The following is a 20,468-nucleotide window of genomic DNA, read 5'->3' as shown; positions in this document are numbered from 1 at the left end:
ACGGTAAACATCCCAGAATAACAGCAGACACTCCTGCACTAAATAACCTTTGACACCTGCAGCTGGCCGAGTTCTCAACTTAAAACGAAGGCTCTGCATTTTTGGAAAGCACTATTTTATTCCCGTGAGCAAGTGGCCGGGTTGAATTCGCTTGGGGGGTGTTTATAAAATGTCCTTTTACATAAATCAATAAAAAATAAAATACAATAAAATGTCATTAAGACTGATTCATTCAGACTATGTTTGTGTATAACCAGCTGTACGCATTCTCCCTTCAGCATATTAGCTAGAGGCAAGTTTATATTTTATTTCAAATGGTTTAATGGTAATTATCCTTCATAATTTTATATTCAGCCCAACTGTAAAATCCAGCTGTCAGTTTGAAATTTGAGCTGGTCAAACTGGTCATGAAGCTGGTCTAGCTGGGTATGAGCTGGTCAACCAGCTAGTGCCGGTAGCTTGTCTGAGCAGTTAGCTGGTCAACTGGCTACCAGCTGTTTCAAAACCTAGCTTGAGCAGTTTTTTCTCAGCAGGGATATTATAGCCATTTTAAAACGAAACGTATTACACAACAATTAAGTCAAATTATCAAATGATTTCTCGTTTTTTTGTTCCCTTGGTTGCACTTTATGATTAACTGCCATCTGGTGGTTACAAAAGGTTTTAACGTGTTGAGGACAAATTCCTTTATAATGATATGCCATTAAGCCTACAGTACTAACCTGACACTATGTTTGAAATGTGGCAGCACATCTCATGTGAACATTAATTCAAAGCAGAGGAATGTGAAATTGTAGCAACACCCACACACCTACAAAGGTGAACTGTATGGAGCATTTAGGACAGGGTGAATATGCATTTCCTGATGCATTCTGGGGGCTGTATTCGTTGCCATTACTCCTTTAAAAGCCCACACACATTTTCTGTGCTTTTCATTTCACCCTGGAGCTTTTGATTTGTGTGCTATACTGATAAAACAATTAGTAAAGAAAAAAAAAATGCTTTTTTGGTAAAACTAGGCAACTGCTATTTTTCCAAGCAGATTGTAAAGTTACTTCCCACATAAAATGGCGTATGTTTTTGCCGGATTACCGGATGACATTGCTAAATTGTGACGTTGTGGTGAACCCTCAACAGAGAGGGAGTTGACCACAGGAGGTAGAGTGCGAATTGGGCTCTGGGACTTAAAAATGTACAAAAAAATCTATACATAAATAAATAAATAAAAAAGGTCTTCGTGAACATTTTGTGGACATTTTATATACTAAAATCAGGAAGAGAACGTTGTAGGCTAGGAAGTGACAGCTGAGCCAGGAAAACTGAGAAGAGCCACAACAGACCACTCATGCTAAACCACAGCCATTCTGTACAGCAGCAGCACCTACTGGCCGTTCTGTTCTGGGAATTTAAATCACTTTAAATTCATTACACCCCTACCCCGATGCCACCACAGCTCAACAGACTAAATGCAGTGAATAGAAGCAAAAGCTGGTGGAATGCAATTAAAACCGATTTTTAATTCTGAAATCGCAGCATACTCATTCATATACATTATCAGAAGGAAGCAGTTCATTCAGTTTTATTGTAGCACGAGTGGAAACATTTTGGGGAGCGTTCTGACTGCAAATAGCTGTAGTTATACTATATAGCTGTAGTTGAGGTCTGAGAGAGGGTTCATACATAGAATTGCCCTACACAGGTGCCACACTTGTGTGGTCAACCCCAGACCAAAGTATCTTTTTTTAATTTTAATTTTTATTCATTTGTGGTTCTATTAAAATCAATTAATGAAAGACATTTTTGAAAATCTTTGTAGCAGTGTCCTCTCCCGACTTCTCTGAGAATTGTAATCCTAGTGTAACCTATTGAATACTCATCATGACCTTGACGCAACCATTGCAGGAGATCCAAGAATTAAATGCCTTGTCACAGCCTCAATAACCTACTTCACAAACCCTGAATGGTTCAAGATCTTGAATGAACAGGCTATAAAAACATGAATTTTAAAACAAAAGTATTTATAATTTAGTTTATTTTACCTCTAATAACAAGTGAAATGGTTATATTGTATTGAAATAACGTTCCACAAGGAAGAGAGCATCGTGAAGAATGTAAACCGAACAAAACAGCGAGACAAAAGGAGGCTAAAAACAAGGCGCCTTAACTGCATAAGAAAAAATATATAAAATCATAGCATATTCAAATTAGGAACTAGGAAGAGGGTTACAATATGTAAGACAATATGGGGTTTCAGTGACATTTTCTTTTCCTCATCCTAACTTAACCATGGGGCCACACAAAAAACCTTAACAGCTGCTGTTCTTAGAGAAACCGATAGCTGACAAAAGAGAAAATGTAGATAAAAAAACATACAACATGCAGGTCCTAATGGAGACCTGACCAATCAGACTAGAATACAGAGGGCTCTCGGAGCGGTGACTGAGAGCCAGCTTCTTAACCATGTGTGGTGTCGTCCTCCACAAAGTCCTTCGCCTGCTCTGCTGATATCACGTCAATGTGGCTCACCTGCAGGCAGAAACCAACACTCAACAAATAACAGTGCCAACAATCCCTATGGTTTAGGGCAGGAGTCTTCAACCCTGGTCCTGGAGAGCTACTGGCTCTGCTGGTTTTTGTTTTCACCTTAAAATCAGTACCCTGTTAAGACCCAGGTAACCAGGTGAGGAAAGCTAATTAATCAATTAGAGCAGTTGATTACAGTTAAGTGCAGAGTAACAATGAAAACCAGCAGACCCTGTAGCTCTCCAGGACCAGGGTTGGAGACCACTGATTAAGGGTCATACCTATAACTGTCACTTCATTGTCTGCAGTACATGCTCACAAATACGGTGTGATGCAAGTCAGTTTGAGGACAATGACTTGAATACAATAGTCCAGCAAAGGTGATTATCCTCAACCATTTTTTCCCTTATCATACTTGCCTGCCTCACCAACAGTACTTTAAAAAAAAAAAAAAAAAAATTACAGTCATTTTGGTCTCACTCTTAAAACAGCAGCCCCTGGACAACTGTCGTGTGCAAGCAAAATGCATTGGAGGGGCCATAAAACTTCATACTTCTAAAAGATGAGCAGAAGTTAAAATAAAATCACCTTGTTTCTGAACTTCACTCCGTAGAACTTGTCTGCAGACTCCAGAAGCTCCGGCCTGAAGGTTGTTGTGATGAATTGGGCGTGTCCGGCCAGCTCCACAATCATGTCTTATATAAATAAATAAAACGGTTAGGAAGTCATGAGTGAGCTGCAAGTCAAATATCAGACCAAATATGAGCAGTAGTAGAGTGACAGAAGTTTAACAGAGACAGAAGCGCGGACGTTTACCAGACACGGCCTTCCTGTGCTGGGCGTCTAGGGCCTGGTCGATCTCATCAAACAGGTAGAAGGGGGCTGGGTCACACTTCTGAATGGCAAAGATGAGCGCCAGGGCCACCAGGGACTTCTGTCCTCCAGAGAGCTGCTGCATCTCCCTCATCTCACCCTGCTTCCCTGTGAAGGACACCTGTACACACACACATTCATGAACATTTAGACATGGGGTTCTGCAAATCCTGTAAATGAAATTTCAGGATATTTAGACTGGTCCGAGACATGTAATCCGCCCTGTAAATGACCGGTCCTTATGGGGACTTGGCTGTATTGACCGATCCTTATGGGGACTTGGCTGTATTGACCGGACCTTATGGGGACTTGGCTGTATTTGACCGGTCCTTATGGGGACTTGGCTGTATTGACCGGTCCTTATGGGGACTTGGCTGTATTGACCGGTCCTTATGGGGACTTGGCTGTATTGACCGGTCCTTATGGGGACTTGGCTGTATTTGACCGGTCCTTATGGGGACATGGCTGTATTGACCGGCCCTTATGGGGACTTGGCTGTATTTGACCGGTCCTTATGGGGACTTGGCTGTATTGACCGGTCCTTATGGGGACTTGGCTGTATTTGACCGGTCCTTATGGGGACTTGGCTGTATTTTACCGGTCCTTATGGGGACTTGGCTGTATTTGACCGGTCCTTATGGGGACTTGGCTGTATTTGACCGGTCCTTATGGGGACTTGGCTGTATTTGACCGGTCCTTATGGGGACTTGGCTGTATTTGACCGGTCCTTATGGGGACGTGGCTGTATTGAGCGGTCCTTATGGGGACTTGGCTGTACTGAGCGGTCCTTATGGGGACGTGGCTGTACTGACTCACCCTTATTCCCACTCCGGTGAACTGGTCCACTGAAGGCACGCTGCTCTGCGAGCCGGACCCCCTCTCGCTGTCCGTCCCGCCCTCACCCTCGTCCTGAGACTGACCCCCCTCAGTGTCCCCCTTCTTCATCACCAGCGTGGCCTTGCCCCCCGGAACCAGCTTCTGGAACACCTCGCTGAAGTTCTTTGACACCTGCAGGTGGATGCGGCGTTAGAAGGCATGCCGCCATTTTGAGACAAACGCAAAAAAGACTGCATGCGGAAACGAAGTTAACGTTTACAGATCATTGATCAGATTAGGAGCAAACATAATCAGTTTAACTGCCAATTTACAGCACTGTAAATTGTAGTACCATTGTATTTCCATACAATGAAGCTTTGTCTCATCTTACAGTCATTTCCTAAGGTATATTTAGTGATCTGCTTGAATGTAAAACACTGTCAGTGTTGATAGATGCTTTGACTTATGGTAAAACCTATGCACTTGTAAATCGCTTTGGATTAAAAGCGTCTGCCAAATGACTAAAATGTAAATGTAAAATGATAGAGAGCGAGAGGATTACCTGTTTGAAGGTGAGCTGTATGGCCTCATATTTCCGCAGTTCCAGAACGTTCATGAGCTCCATGATGGACTTGTAGCCCCTGTCCAGCTCGTCCTGCCTCTTAATCAGCTTCTCCTTCTGCTCGGAGAAGTTGACGAACTGGTCCAGCGCTTTCTTGTTCACGTGGCTGTACTTCTTCAGCTCTGTGTTGCACTGCTCCAGTTTACGAAACAGCTGCAATGCAGGACAATACACGTTCAAATGCAGTTCATCAATTAACAAAGGCATTTTAATTTTACGAACCTGCTTGAGTGTGAGGGTTTGGTACTTCTGCAGTGACTAACCTGTTTGAGTGTGAGGGTTTGGTACTTCTCCAGTGACTAACCTGTTTGAGCGTGAGGGTTTGGTACTTCTCCAGTGACTAACCTGTTTGAGCGTGAGGGTTTGGTACTTCTCCAGTGACTAACCTGTTTGAGCGTGAGGGTTTGGTACTTCTCCAGTGACTAACCTGTTTGAGCGTGAGGGTTTGGTACTTCTCGAAGGCCTCCTGTGGGAGGGAGCCCAGCTCTCTGATCTTCTTCATGCACTCCTCCTTCTTCTTCAGCAGCATGCCCTGCCGGTTGGTCATCTTCTCCAGCTCCTTGGTGTCGTGGTTGATGGCATCGTTCTGGTCCTTCTCGATGCTCTTCCACCTCTCCATGCTCTTTATGTGGTCCTTTATCTCAACCTCTGTTTTGTCAATTAGGCCGTCCAGGTCTGGAGAAGAACAGGGGCGTGTTCTAAAAATGCTGTTCTCAAAAAAGCTCAGTTTTAAAATGCTATTATGTCCACAAAGTTGTACATTGTAACAGGTTGTAGACTCAACATATGCATCAACTCAACTCAAGGTCCTGCTGAAACTGAAATGCAACACTCAAACTGAACTCAACTGAGCATTTTTCTTCATTAAGTTGTGAATAATTACAATGAGGCTTGTGGCTAAGCTGCTTGACTAGGACCTGGAAGGTTGGTGGTCCAAACCCCCAGGGTAGCCACAGTTGTTGGGCCCTTGGGAAAGGCCCTTAACCCCACATTATTCCAAGGGGGGATTGGTCCCAGCTTAGTCTAATCAACTGCAAGTCGCTTTGGATAAAAGCGTCAGCTAAATAACTAATGTAATATAAAAGTAGAAAGGGCAATGGGTGAAATGCTCAGGAACTGTTGCACTGTGTGGATGGGTGGGTGGAGGGGGGTACTGTGAGTAAGTGCTTGCCTTCTGAGCGTGCCATGGTGTCCTTTATACGCTTGTTGATTCCCTCCAGCTCTGAGGTGGTGGCAGTGAGGACCGTTCCTCCCTCAGTCTCTCTCAGCTCATTCAGCTCCTGCACAGAGACACTCCCGTCAGGCACACATCAGGGACGTGCCCATCCCATCCTCAGGTCACCATCGGCTCCTGATACCACCGTATTTTGAGGATCGGGTATCGGCTAGGGCACGCCCGATCTGAATGTGATCCTCCCTGACACTACACGTTATATGCATATTTAGTATTTTCAAAGACGGGAAACCTTTGCACACGCAAAAAAAAAAAAAACAGCGGATATCTGAACTTGTCATGTTCAAGCGATATTCCACTTCAGTATAACAACTTATTTTGTGGAGCCAACACATTTTTCGATTCAAAGTATGAATACTAGCAACATCAGTTCCTAGGTTGTCAGGCTCCCAATCAACTCATTTTTGGGAGCTCACTAAAATGAAGAGTCTTAAGGCGCAAATTAACTGCTGAAGATAATACCACAATCCAATGTTTTTGTTTTTTTTCTCAGGATTTTTTCTTTGAGTTGATAGACAATCGCTAACCTAACCCTGAAAACAGATTCAATTATCAGCAACTATTATCAGACAGGCCACAGCATAATAAAAGCGGAATATTATAATGTACTGTTGTCATGTACCTGTGTAGCACCATTCTGTGTAACATACCTGTTCAACCTGGTCCAGGCGTTTCCGCAGGTTCTCATTCAGGTATGTTTCCACTCTGGTCATTATCCCCTCCAGCTTAATCCTCTCGTTCAGCAGCTGTCTGTTATCCTACAGGAAACACACACAGGGAAAAAGCTGTTCCTCCCAGTCCTGCGCCTCCATTCAACCAGCATAAAAACCAAAATTCAACAATTAATACAGATGATCTCCATATTCACATTCATTTTCCTCAAACAATACACTTCTTCCTCCAGTACTGATTAAACGTTAATTATAAGGTACACAAGATAGTAATTCCAGACACCACACAGTCCGCACACTGATATGTAACGCTCAGATCTCAGGGTAACATCTGACATTTTGTTTCTAGTGTCCGAAAAGCTTTCATGTGCAAAATCAGGACCGTTTGATGTTCCCTTCTTAAGACAATAACGTCATTCAAATTCATTAGGCTACCGCATAAAAGATTAGTGGGATTAAATAGAGCTGAACAGAATTGAGATAAAATCAAAGATAATCATCGCTAAAGAAGAAGAGTACTCCCGCTAGCGGGCCTTGGCTTGCGTGAGGGGTTTTGTTTTTAGACAGGAGTGGCGGGTGACCCCTGACCTGCTGCAGCTGGCGGATCTCGTCGTTGAGGTCGTCTACGCGGCGCTGGTCGGCCAGGCTGAGCTGGGACAGCAGGTCTGTGCCCAGCTCGGCCTTCAGGGACTCGCGCGTGGACTCCATGGCGTGCAGGCTGGCCTCCAGGCTCTGCAGGCTGCGTTGCTGAACGGGACACACGTTATAACCGCATTACAATCCTCTCCCACGACACTGGAAAATAGCCCAGTGCCTACGGGAAATACATTCTTGCTGGTGTGTTGAAACAAATGAAAGCTATTATGGGAATAGTGTTACTTTCAGTCCAAGGGATTCAAGTTATCAACAAAAAGGAAAAAACATACAACACTCACTGACGACTAGCGGCTAATGGGGAGTCGTTTGATAGGTCAGGCTCATATACACAAGTAAGAGGCGGTGCCTTAAATATTCATGACATCGGTGATGTCACTCAGATGGCAAGTCAGACACTGTATGCTGTATTCCAGTACTGCAGCAATGCCGCAGGCAATAACAGTTTCTATTCTTAATGGTGATAAAATCATACGTTTTTTTCCGTTTTTATTGCCGTTTTATCTTGTCCACTTTAAATAGTGGCTCCTTGTCCTCATAAAGACAGCGTGTGTTATCACAGGGGCAGCATCGGCGGGTGGACAGGCCGGTCACCTTTGGCATGAAGGTCTTCTCTGACTGCAGCCTCTTCTCCTTCAGCATCTTCATCTCGGACAGGATGCTGTCGCGAGAGGCCTTGAACTTCCTTTGCTGCGTCTCAATCTGCTGCATCTGGTTCATCAGCTGGTCGATCTCATTATTGATACGTGTGGGCAGTTAAGGAAGAGACCAAGAGGCATTTGAAAAAATAAATGCTACACACTTACCTGGTGCACATGCTCTCATACACACACGCACGCACGCACGCACGCACACACACGCATGCGCACGCACACGCATACACAATCAAAAGGACAGGATATGCTCGATGTTCCTGCGCAGGTTTTCGTTCAGCTTGGCTTCCAGCTCACCGAGTTCCTCCTCCGCTTTCCTGGCGTCCTTCTGCAACTCCAGACGGGACTTCCTGGTGTCGTAGTATCCTCCGGTCAGCGCCCCACGATGGCTCACCTGGTCACCTGCACAGCACGCAGACACAGGTCACCTCCGCTCATTCAGCTAACACAGTCTTTACAGGCCCTACCGCACAGCTTTCAGCCACTGTGTGTCTGTAAACCACAAAACTAAACTTCCAACTATTATCATTCCCAAACCCAAAATACAGCACATTCAATGGGATTAATTTAAAACTTTTGAATACTGGAAGAGAAACAAAAATCACCAACATTAAAACACGCACTGAATTAGTCTTGCGATTAATAAAGTGATGTGCCCATTTCATTCTGCTCAATGATACAAGCTTAACTGGAGGGTTCCCCACATATCCCCACCTCCCAGGTGCTCCCTCACAGGAAGCCGTCAGAGGTCAGACTCTCACTCACCCTCCAGGGTGATGCAGTCCATGGTGAAGGCCCGGGCCAGCTGGGTGGACACCTCCATGCTGCGGCAGATCAGCGTCTTCCCGAAAACGTGCTTGAAGGCCTTGTCGAATTTGGGGTTGTAGCGCAGCTTACTGATCATGGGAATGGCGTCCTGAAAAAGGTCACGTCCGTTACATCACGCTACGTCCTGGCACTGAGCGTACGCTTATCAAGAGCGACTCGTAGATTCATCCATTACACAGCCGGGCATTTCCATTGAAGCAAACCCAAACTTTACTGTACACAGCTGTTTAGCAAGGACGTAAAATAATGCAACGCATCACACATCACCCTCTTTGAGAACAACAGTGATGTGAGAACACTGAATAAACACAATGTGTGACTTTAACAAGACAGACTTCTTACGTTTGTCTCTAGTTACGCTGCATAATTTAACAAAACAGACCCTGTGTTTTTGTCTCTAGTTATGCTGCAAAATTGAACAGAACAGACCCTGTGTTTTTGCCTCTAGCTATGCTGCGTAATTGAACGGAACAGACCCCATGTTGTCTCTAGTTATGCTGCGTAATTGAACAGAACAGGCTGCGTACATTGGTCTCTGGGTAGGCCGTGTCTCTGACGTCCAGTTTACTGAGGGGCAGAAAGGTGACCTCCCCCGGCAAGTTCATCTTATTAAACTCGGTCAGGATTTTGGTGCTGACTTCGTCCGTCTCCACGATGTGGTAAAACAACCTTAGGACAGGAAACAAAGTTTGACTTTGGCAATCTTATTCTTCAAGAAAATAATACATTACTGCTTTTTAATAATAACATTAATAGTTAACATTCACAATGTCAATAACACCTTGATGTAGGCAGGAAACTTTGGAAAAGTCAACAAACAAGGTGGTGATATTGCATATATGCATATAAGTGCCTGCAGCCAACAAAAAAAAGTATCACCCTTTGCATAAAAAACTGCTGTAATCTAGATCAGAATAGATTAACAGGAGGAAAGATCTAGAAAACGAAAAGAAAAACATACAACACTTTCTATCGGATGAGAGGATAAAAAGAGGTGTGAAGCACAATCTGCAGAGAAATGGAGTTTGTATAAAAGCAGGTACCTGGTTCCGGCGGTCACCTCCACACAGGTGTAGAAGGCGGGCTCGCACTCGAAGTTGTTCATGACGATGCCGTAGTAGCCGTTGATGACGTGCTGGTTGATGCCCTTGCGGCGGAAGTGCTCCAGCACTTTGTTGATGCTGTCGATGCCGTTCAAAATGGCCTACAGGAAACACACAAACACACATCAACTTTCAAACAGCTGGGAAGCCAACCTATAAACTTACCTTAACATGCATTACATAAACTCCCATTACAAAGTTAATAAAATACTGACTGTGTTGAAGGGTATGCTTTGCTACATTTTTGGGCACGGCTGTGTAGTATGAATACATCAGTTTCTAGTTCCATGACAAATGTACAGTCAGTCTGTCAGAACCTCTTTAGCTGTCCAATAATTACTTGGCTAAGGTCAAGACCATTTCATATTACACATGATCTAAATATAGACATGGCTAATGAAGAGAACTGAAGATGAAAGCCTTTAACTTGGTTAATGTTCAGGCTGCTTGAGGCTGAGGCTGAGGGTGAGGCTGTGAGTGAGGGTGAGGGTGTGGGTGAGGGTGAGGGTGAGGGTGAGGCTGTGGGTGTGGGTGAGGCTGAGGGTGAGGCTGAGGGTGAGGGTGTGGGTGAGGGTGTGGGTGAGGGTGTGGCTGTGGGTGAGGCTGAGGGTGAGGGTGAGGGTGTGGGTGTGGGTGAGGCTGTGGGTGTGGGTGAGGCTGAGGGTGTGGGTGAGGGTGTGGGTGTGGGTGAGGGTGTGGGTGTGGGTGAGGCTGAGGGTGAGGGTGAGGGTGAGGGTGAGGGTGAGGCTGAGGGTGAGGGTGTGGGTGTGGGTGTGGGTGTGGGTGAGGGTGTGGGTGTGGGTGGGGCTGAGGCTGAGGGTGAGGGTGAGGGGCGTCTCTACCTTCCCAGTGGCTGCGCGCAGGAGCTGCTGCTTCTTCTCCAGGTCCTCCCTCTTGGCTGCCAGGGCCTGCTGCTCTGCGTTCTCCTCCCGCCACAGGTAACTGCACAGGACGCACACACACAGACGCACGCGCACACACGCAGACAGAGACACAGAGAGAGACACAGACGCACACGCAGACACACAGAGACACACACACACCGCTTAACACTCGCCTCCAAATCACACATTTACTTCTGTCCTTTCCCGCCCGCGCTCACCTGCTATTCCCCAAAGCTCGCCGCTATTTTAAAATAGGCTATTATAAATAACCTTGTCTTCCTTCAACAAAGCTACAACAAAGCCAGGGAATTCAATTCTTGGTTGTCTGAGAGAATTTGTTTGTCTCAATATTTCTACTCCACTCAGTAGTACAGATACAAATACAGGTGAAACAAATACAGTTGCTGTGAAACAAATAAACAGCACAAGGAAAAAGGAAACTGCCAATAAATAAACTTCTGTTGTCAAATACATTTTTTGCATATGGTTTGGCCATTCGTGAAAAGCAGGTGGGAGCGGCAGAATATGAATAAATCTTACTTTCTCTCACTCTGCAGTTCATCTTTTCGGTTCTTTACTTCGTAATATTTCTTGTCCAATTCTTCCACACGCGTCTTCACTTCATTCAGATCTTGATCCAGTTTCTTGAAAGGAGAAAAAAAAAGACAGGGACTAATTATTTGGGTACATGCCATTCAATTCTTACACTGTACACCAATCTGAAAGAAAATATGGTAGTATACAATAACGATGCCAGAGCACTCAGCACATACTAAACGATTCCAGAGTGCTCAGTATATACAAAACAACAGTCTATGTTCATCTTGCTTAACATGGCTTCAAGATTTTTGAAAAATTGCACTCATAACATCTCATCCCATTCTACAGGTAATGATGAACATTTCCTTTTCAAATTGATTTTAATATATCAGTCAATGGATAGGAATACCAAATAAAGGCCTTTCTACACCTCAAATTCAGGTCCCTCCATGAAGAGTACATTGAAACAGAAAGCAGTAAAATGTCAGTGGCTTGGTGCTCACGCTGTACTGCTCCAGGTTGCGCTCCTTGTTGGCCTCGGTGTCCTCCAGGTCCTTGTGAATGGCGGCGATCTGCCGCTTCTTGTCGTTGATGGCCTGGTCCAGCGACTTCAGCTCCTTCTTGATCCACTTGTCCCTCTCCTCCTTGGAGGTGAACTGGCTGCCGCGGCCCTGCTTGGCGTACAGGTCGGTCCTCTCCTGCGTGGCCTGTGCCAGCCTGCGGGGGGCGCACACGAGCGGAAACGTCATTTAACGGAGGTGTGTCTGTGTTGTGAAAGGCAGCGGCAGGAGGTGAAGGTCCCGTACCGGGCTATGCCGCGCTCCTCCTTCTCCTTCACAGCGTTGAACTTGGGCTCCGTCTCCTGCAGCTCCTTCTGCTTCTCCTCGATCTTTTCCAGAAGCTTCTGCCTTTCCTTCAGCAGCCGTTTCTGTCAGGAGGGGAAAAACGTAGAACATTTACCTTCTCAAATGTACCTTCTCAGACCAAAAGTGCAGAAAAGGTGAGTCATCTTGTGTTTTTTGTTTTTTTATGTTTCTTTTACGGACATGATAGGCCTACAGACAGACAAGATTGATATATTAAAAAAAGGTTTCTCTTTTTTAATATACCAAACCATTTAACTGCTTTACAAGAGAAAGGAGGAAAGTAAACAACACTCTTATTCTAACTTAAGGCCCACCCACACAAACAACTACAATGATAACAATGTGAGCATCCACAATGATGAACAATAACAATATTCTGTAAATTATTTTGCGACAACGTCATCTGCCATTTCTAATGTGACGGCCATGTGTTCATGATTTGGAAAGAAATCTCTCTGAAAGTGATCCCAAAGATATTATTTGTCACTGTCGTTATAGTTGTGGTGTGGACTAACATAGTTATTGTTAGTTATCATTACTGGTGTGCACCAGCCTTTACCCAATTTAAATGTACCCCCCATGCTACACCTGCCCCGGCTGGCACTAGAACCCACAATCGTCTGGTTCCCAGCCCAGCTCTCCGCCCGTTACGCCACAATGCTGCCCCACGGGCACTGCTGACAGTAAGGCGTACCCTCTGCTCGCTGTTCCCCGCCAGCTCGTCTTGCAGGTCCTTGGCCTTCAGCTCCAGCTTGGTCCTCTGCTTGATCTGCTCCTGCCGCTCCGTGCTCAGCTGCTCCTTCTCCTCCTTCATGGCCGAGATCTTGGCCTTCAGCTCGCGCACCACCCGCTCCGTTTCCTGGGGAGAGGAGGAACCATCTCACTCTCTTTAATAACATCACAATAACCAAAACCCATCTCACTCTGCCTCTGTGCACCTCTTTAATAACATCACAATAAACAAAACCCATCTCACTCTGCCTCTGTGCTCCTCTTTAATAACATCACAATAAACAAAACCCATCTCACTCTGCCTCTGTGCCCTCTTTAATAACATGAAAATAACCAAAACCCATCTCACTCTGCCTCTGTCCCCTCTTTAATAACATCACAATAACCAAAACCCATCTCAATCTGCCTCTGTGCCCTCTTTAATAACATCACAATAACCAAAACCCATCTCAATCTGCCTCTGTGCACCTCTTTAATAACATCACAATAACCAAAACCCATCTCACTCTGCCTCTGTGCCCTCTTTAATAACACAAAAGAAAACCTCAGCTCACTCCGCCTCTATACCCCTCTTTAATAACACCACAATAGAAAATCCATCTCACTCTGCCTCGGTGCTCCACTGTAATGATGTTTTGGTACAAAAAACAATCCATCTCTCTCCGTCTTGGTGGTCCCCTCATCACTGTTAGCGAGTGTCTAGAAAAGCGCTGTGTAAAATGTAATTATCTACCTATCTCTCGCTCTAATAATGTCACAACAGAGTCTGCCTCTGTGCTCCCCTTTGATTACATTGTGATAGAAAAAACCCTTCAGAGTCTGCCTTTGTGTTCCTCTGTAATAACGTTGAGATATTCCCACGAAACAAGGTGTCCCTGGAAATGTGACGGAACATGCTGTTCTCTGAACATCACATTACTTTGAGAGGGTAGGCATAAGAGCAGGGTACCTGCCTACAATTCAAAAAGCGTCCCAGTTCCTCAATGGTGGCATAAAATTTGTACAGTAGCCTTATGAGTGCTGCAGACGTATGTGCTCAAAAATCCCTGAAAATGAATGCTGCCCCAGGGTCAACCTTAACCACCCCAGGAGGATCTTCCAAGAGGACTAGCCAATCTCTGCACGCCTGAATCAGAGCGCTCTGCCGTGTCCCTCAGGTGGTGTGTGAGGTACGCACCTCCACTTTGTCTCTGGCATCTTGCTGGGCATCACGCAGCTGTCGGGATTTGTCCCCGCAGGTTTCCCTCTTGGATGACAGCTGAAATGCACAGAAGAGGAGCCTGGTTACTGGCCCATCGAGCTTGGCTGCCGTACAGCACAGCTTTCAGACCAGTCCTGTCACAGCTAGCCCGCTGTCCACGCATGCTGCGGCTAACCAATAGCAGGGCATAGACTCAGCTCGGTGAACCAATAGCAGGGCATAGACTTGGACATCAGCAGACAGGTTTCAAACAGAAGGGCAAAATAGCAAACCTAGTCCCCATTCAAAGACCAACACATATATAATCATAAATAACCCTTCAATACGTGTCCCAGAAATAATTATTTTTTGTATTTCTCCACATTCATATTTTAATACAAAAGTTTATTTCTGTAAATGGAAGGAAATAACCTCAAAACACAAATTCTAGTTGCTGCTGTTCTTTCAAATTACAATTACCACCACTAAACTAGTGACACTATATGATTGTTCATATTTAAAAACTACACTTGTTATTTTGATAAATTAATTTTGCTTTCTATACTGTGCCCTAGTCTTTGCACTGTCCCCTTCAACTGTGTGTGGGAGATTTGATTCGTACACCTACGGGATCCTTTGGGTTCAGGATTTCAAGTGACCTGATATTGACCTACGGCTGAAAACAAACACGTAGCAAAATAAAACGCATAACAGTCGATTTTATCATACAGCTGCATAAGATAAGATGTATAGTTTCTATCACTCAGAAGATGAAGCACTGCACGTGCAGTCCGGCCGGCGCACCTCGTCCAGTTTGGCGCGGGTCTCGTTCAGCTCCTGGTTGTAAATGGTGTACTCCAGCGCCCTCCTCATCTTGTCCCACTTCTGGTACTGGGCCAGCTCCTCCTTCTCGTCCTCCAGTGTGTGCAGCCGCTCCTCGATGTACTTCAGCAGCTCGTTGATCTTCTCCCTCTTCCCCTCTGAGCGCAGAGCACAGCGGTTAGCTTTAAATCAGCCAGCGCCTCCAACGCTACATACAACACACCTGCCTCAAGCACAATACAAAACGACTGAACATCTTCCTTTGAAATGGCTCATATCGCTTAAAGATTATGTGCCTCCCTTAGACTGGAGCTAAAAAAAATATATATATATATAAAAATAAATAAAAAAATTAAAAAATTAAAAAACTGGAGCTACCGACATTTTCAATGAAGACTTCGTTCCTACTTTAAATGTGGATACACTAAAAGAGTGCTCTCTCTTATTCATTTTCTCTCCGACTACTGCTCTTTGGGTGACAAAATTCTATGACAGAGGACTGTTGCAGTATCAAATAAAATCACACACGGAAATACAAGCCATCGTCTGCGTATTCAACATTTACATCCACTACTTTGAAAAATATTCCATGGCTGTCTGGTTAAATTTTTATGGCCTCCTCTGGTGTAACCCAATCAGTTAGCGCATGTGGATGAAGTATCCTCTTGGGCACAGGAGTCTTACCGGTCTCCTTCATGAGAGAGATGCTTTCTTCTTTGCGCTCGTCATACACCCGGGTTCCAGCCACCTCCCTCAGCAGCTTCAGTCGCTGGGAATCTGGGGCTGTAGCCATTTGATTGATCTGAGCACACAAAGGGAGTGTTGTGTTTGCTTATTTAGACACGCTTTACTCAAACGCAATCATCTTGCCTGCTACTTCTCAATGGGATATTACTAAGAAAGTTACACCTGTCATAAAAATATTGTTTTCTGCAGGCTGCAGACATGATTTCACAACCAAATTATGATGCTCCAGTTTTACAGTGACAGTGCAGTGACCGTAGTCATAAGTACAAGCACTGATCTAGGATGGATTTTCTGCTGCCCATCTTCTAACCTTATCTATTCAGAACGAAAAGCAGAGTTGATCCTAGAACATCACTCCTATTCACATTCTCTATGAAGGCAGGCTTCTGCTAACACCAAAAACTGTAGAAATAAACCCCCAAGTGTTAAAAAAAGGAATCAAAAAATAATTAAGATTAGGAGGGTCTCGAGTTTCCTCCAGTCTTACCTTTCCTTGTTTTACAATGTAGTAAGGGTTGCTGCGTGAAAACCCGGCACTTTCCAACAGGTTCATCACATCATTTTTCCTGGAATAAAATAATGAATTGCCACTTATGTTAGGAAATACATTTCATGTCTTTCTTTTCCGTTCAGAGAAAATCTCAGCTGATTGATCGTTTGTTCCATTTAAACACGGTGGTCAAAGTCAGCTTTTGTGTTTAATTACTATATTCAAATGCTCCTACTTGTATTGAACATGTGGCACCGTGAATTTGAAATAATTCTGAGTCACCATTTCTGCGCCTGTTATTGTGGAGAGAAAACGCTACTCACGTCACCATTTTCTTGTCCAAGAAATACTGGTCTTTTTTTGCTCCAATCACACGACGGAGTGAGACCTCTTCTTTGTCGATCTGTTAGGAAACCGTTACATTAGTTATTTTGCCCTATGCAGAACCATTAATGTTACTCGCTGTTGAATCGAAAGAAAACCCATTTCCTGTGTGAAGAAAGGGCATTTTCAAGGCTTGCTTACCGGCAACCTGTTGTCAGAATTGTCAAATATGATTTCCACAAAAGCAGAGATGACACGTGGACCCGTCCCTTCCTAAAAGAGGAAAATAGTTAGTGTTGTACAGCACTATATCCATTCAATGCATGAAGTTCATTGAGGTCCAAAACTTACATGCAGCAAAGCCAGCCTCTGCTCTGGGCGAAGGTGACTGAACTCATCACTGAGAACAAACTGGATGGCTGGGAAAAATACAACGGAGCACACAATTGTAGGGCCTTTGTGGATAAGGGTATGATTCATTCTCAGATGCAATAAAACAAGACATAACCAACACAATTAAAATGCAAATGCACATTAAATGGGCACATACCATAGAAGAAGTTACTTTTCCCTGAGCCATTTCTTCCGACTAAAACAAAAAGAGAGACATTTTTACAATTTCAGCTTGTCGACACAAAATGGTTTAATTTGATACAGTCATGCAACTGCACAAAGACAATCGTCTTTGGAACACATTCACTGCTCCAAACTCACCGATGACGTTGTGCTTTGAGCTGAATGGGTCGACCACAGTCTGATCTCGATAACTTCGGAACCCCTGGATAATCACCTACATCGGGATAAAGAAAATGCACAAAACTAACGACCTTCTAAGAGCATGGTGAAACAACTTTCGCCAAAGATATTATCCTTAGTATACATCAACTTGTATGTTGCATGATGTTGTTTTGTTACTTTGCTAGGTTATTGAACGTTAAAAGGTTAAAGTGGGTGTGTCTGGCCCACTATTAGCCAGTTGCATCATAGCGTTTGAAGCGTATTTAAAATCCCATCGTTGCATCCACAACATCAAACAAATGCTGTTACCTACATTTCCAGGTGTTTGTATTTCGTAAGTCAGTAGTAGATGTCTAGAAACGACAGACTGCACGGAGAGTCCGAAACGGACTCAAAAGTTCAGCTAGCTAGTCTGTTGTTTATGTCAAATCAACTGGCGGTAACGTTACACCTGCGTAGCCAAAATCGTGAATTTTCTTACTTGTAATATAACAGGGAAATCTCTAAAGAGCAGCTGCGTAAGATAGCTAGCCAACGAGCGGAATAAAATTAGTCGTGGTGTGGCTGCGTGCGTTTATTTTGAAAAGTAGAATTCGCTCAACTTAGATTTGAAGCTTGCGAGCCCCATTCATGCGAATGACGAGCATAGCTAACAGTTGGCACTTTTATTTACTGTGTGACATATTTTGACCAGGCCGCACTGTGCCTGCTACTGCGACTCATTTCTGATTATCTAGCCTAGTTAGCTAGTCGTACTACACAGCATTAACTACAACCACAATAGCTAGCTAGGCTAGTGCTAGTTATACCGTCGACATATCAGATTTGATAGACTAATCCGACCTATTAGGCCAGCTAGCAAGTAAGCTAACTCACATGCTACCTGTGTGGCACATCGAGGGAAACTCCGTCATATAGCCCATTTCAGTTTATAACTAGTGCGCTAGCTAACAAAATATTACGAATAGAATGCGATTGGTACTACGGTTAGGTTACATTCGCAAGCTTAGTAGTTAGCTAGCCGTTTGTTTCGCTAAAATTGCCGCCTAAGCTAACACAGCTAGCTAGCTAACACGCTCGCTGTATTTGAAAACAATGTGGCGTGCTTTCTGACCAAAAAAAACAAACTTTCCCCATCAGCACGGAGATAGCGAGAAGTATTAGGATTTTGTTTTCTCCATAAAACGATTTTCACAATTACATGTAGGCCAAATAATTATAGCGAACTAACGTTACCTGTTTAATGTACATTTCGGCGCTAGCGTGGTTAGCTTCTTAGCTAACCGCTCTGCAGGAATTCGTCTCGGAGATAAACTGGATTAATTCTTAAAACAGTCCAGTAATTGTCCTTTCCCTTCACCGAATCTTGGCGACGTGCATTCAAATTATCAAATGTGTAATAATTGTATGCATTTCTTAGTTTTAAAATATCCAAAATGCAGATTTTCGGTTCAGTGCTAATTTACACATAACACAAATAAAAGCCAAAAATGGTGGCTGAGAAGGGTGAGGAGGAATAGTGAAAATGGCCGCTGTAGGGGAAATAAAAACCAACACGAATTAAATTGTAAGAAAAGACAGCCTGTGAAAATAAAAATATGTTGTATATGAATGAGTTAAAAAAAGAAAGAAATATACTTGTAATTAAACTCTTAATATTTTATCGTTTATGCAAGTTAAACCTACGTATTAGTTTATCAGCATTATTATGTACACCCACAATGTTCAGTTGGTATCTACCAAAGGATGAGACGTTCGGCGGCAAAAGTGCGGAGTGCGTAGTAGCTAGCTGACTCGATATTGTAACATTACAAACAATAGTTACTTGTGAAGTTTATGACTTTGGCAAAAATTTGACATTAAAACGTTTTTATGTTGTTTTTACTGAAGTCTCTTTTTGTCTAATGTACGCAGTGTTTACAGTAACGTTCACACTGTACAGTAAGCCATACAATGAAATGAAATCATTTCTTTCTACTTGACTTCTCTATTCATTCATTCATACAAACCCTTCCTGCCAACTCAATTTGAAGTGGCGCAAAAACAAATCAAATGTATGAATTAAGTATGTTGTTTACTACTAGTGGTGGCTCTGGTAATAATAAATAATAAGAGAAAACTGAAGGATATTGCAATTAAATGAACTTTTTCCTCCTAATGTGACCACTCTTATGACTCATGACAACATTTGGATGAACGTTGCTTTTTTGATGAGCATGAGTGCTTTTAGACTAAATTGAAGTTTATTGGCTGTGATGATGTCACCATGTTCCCTTCCTTCCCATTCACAGCAGATATGGAATGGAGTATCTTATATAAATTATAATAACACTAAAAGAAACTTTTGATAATTGATGATTAATCAATTGTCAATTATTACTTTCTTCATTTATAAGGCCCTACACTTAGACTTATACTTATAGTATATTTAATCGCGGAAAGCACATTGAGTCCTTTGTAAGTAGTGTGCCCTGCATATTGGCACATTGTACATACGATTGCTTTATAGAAGATCATTTTGAAACAGCATTTGGTGTGTATGCATGAACACAATCCTGCCTCTTATTTATCAGAATATCACCTCTCCAATGCCTACATCCAGTCTCTGAACCCTGCTTACCTGATGGGGCTGCTGTTTCTGCCGTGTTACAGACAAAATGTATCAACTTACTTGGCTTTTACTCTGCATTTTAATTAGTTCAAATGTTGTAATTGTAATTATAATTGTGAGGCACTTTAGCATATAGCAGTTGGAGGGTTGCTGGTTCGATCCCGCCCTGGGTGTGACAAAGTGTCTGGGCAAGGCACCTAACGCCTAATTACTCAAGCTGGCGGGTGCCTTGCATGGCAGCCAATCGCCATTGGTGCATGAGTTTGTGTATGAATGAGAAGCATCAATTGTACAGCACTATATATATAAATTTGTAGCTATATAAATTCAGACCATTTACAATGGGTGTATTCTGAAGCAAATTTCTGTTAATTGCAGGTCAGTTCAGAGAGTCATATTGAAATATTTTTTTTTTAGTCATAGTTGTCGATTCTTGTACACATATGTGCACATGTGTTCCTGGCCATTGTTTTCTTCTAACTTATGACAGAACTTTTAGCAATTAGCCTTTGATGACAATGCCAGAGGCCACTACTGTTACTACAATATGTTCTTAC

The 20,468-nt window shown here is 43.6% G+C and overlaps 1 protein-coding gene across 1 annotated transcript; it reads right to left on the bottom strand.

Annotated features, from left to right (window-relative positions):
• Positions 1 to 2,015: 2,015 nt before the first annotated feature.
• On the bottom strand, positions 2,016 to 18,791 carry smc3 (structural maintenance of chromosomes 3). The gene is made up of 29 exons (XM_061228307.1): positions 18,537 to 18,791; positions 17,277 to 17,352; positions 17,113 to 17,151; positions 16,914 to 16,981; positions 16,764 to 16,835; positions 16,562 to 16,641; positions 16,236 to 16,314; positions 15,686 to 15,803; positions 14,984 to 15,159; positions 14,177 to 14,257; positions 12,962 to 13,126; positions 12,208 to 12,329; positions 11,905 to 12,118; positions 11,402 to 11,505; positions 10,820 to 10,919; positions 9,918 to 10,078; positions 9,402 to 9,543; positions 8,812 to 8,962; positions 8,297 to 8,448; positions 7,988 to 8,140; positions 7,328 to 7,486; positions 6,719 to 6,826; positions 6,006 to 6,114; positions 5,262 to 5,509; positions 4,775 to 4,987; positions 4,213 to 4,404; positions 3,340 to 3,517; positions 3,112 to 3,218; positions 2,016 to 2,526 (listed from the first exon to the last, which is right to left on the bottom strand). The coding sequence occupies exons 1-29, from the start codon at positions 18,549 to 18,551 to the stop codon at positions 2,455 to 2,457; spliced, it is 3,654 nt and encodes a 1,217-aa protein (XP_061084291.1). The 5' UTR covers positions 18,552 to 18,791; the 3' UTR covers positions 2,016 to 2,454.
• Between the last annotated feature and the right edge of the window lie 1,677 nt (positions 18,792 to 20,468).

The sequence above is a fragment of the Conger conger genome, chromosome 18, assembly GCF_963514075.1.
Source record: "Conger conger chromosome 18, fConCon1.1, whole genome shotgun sequence".
Lineage (NCBI taxonomy): Eukaryota > Metazoa > Chordata > Actinopteri > Anguilliformes > Congridae > Conger > Conger conger.
This window is presented reverse-complemented; position numbering and strand designations above follow the sequence as displayed.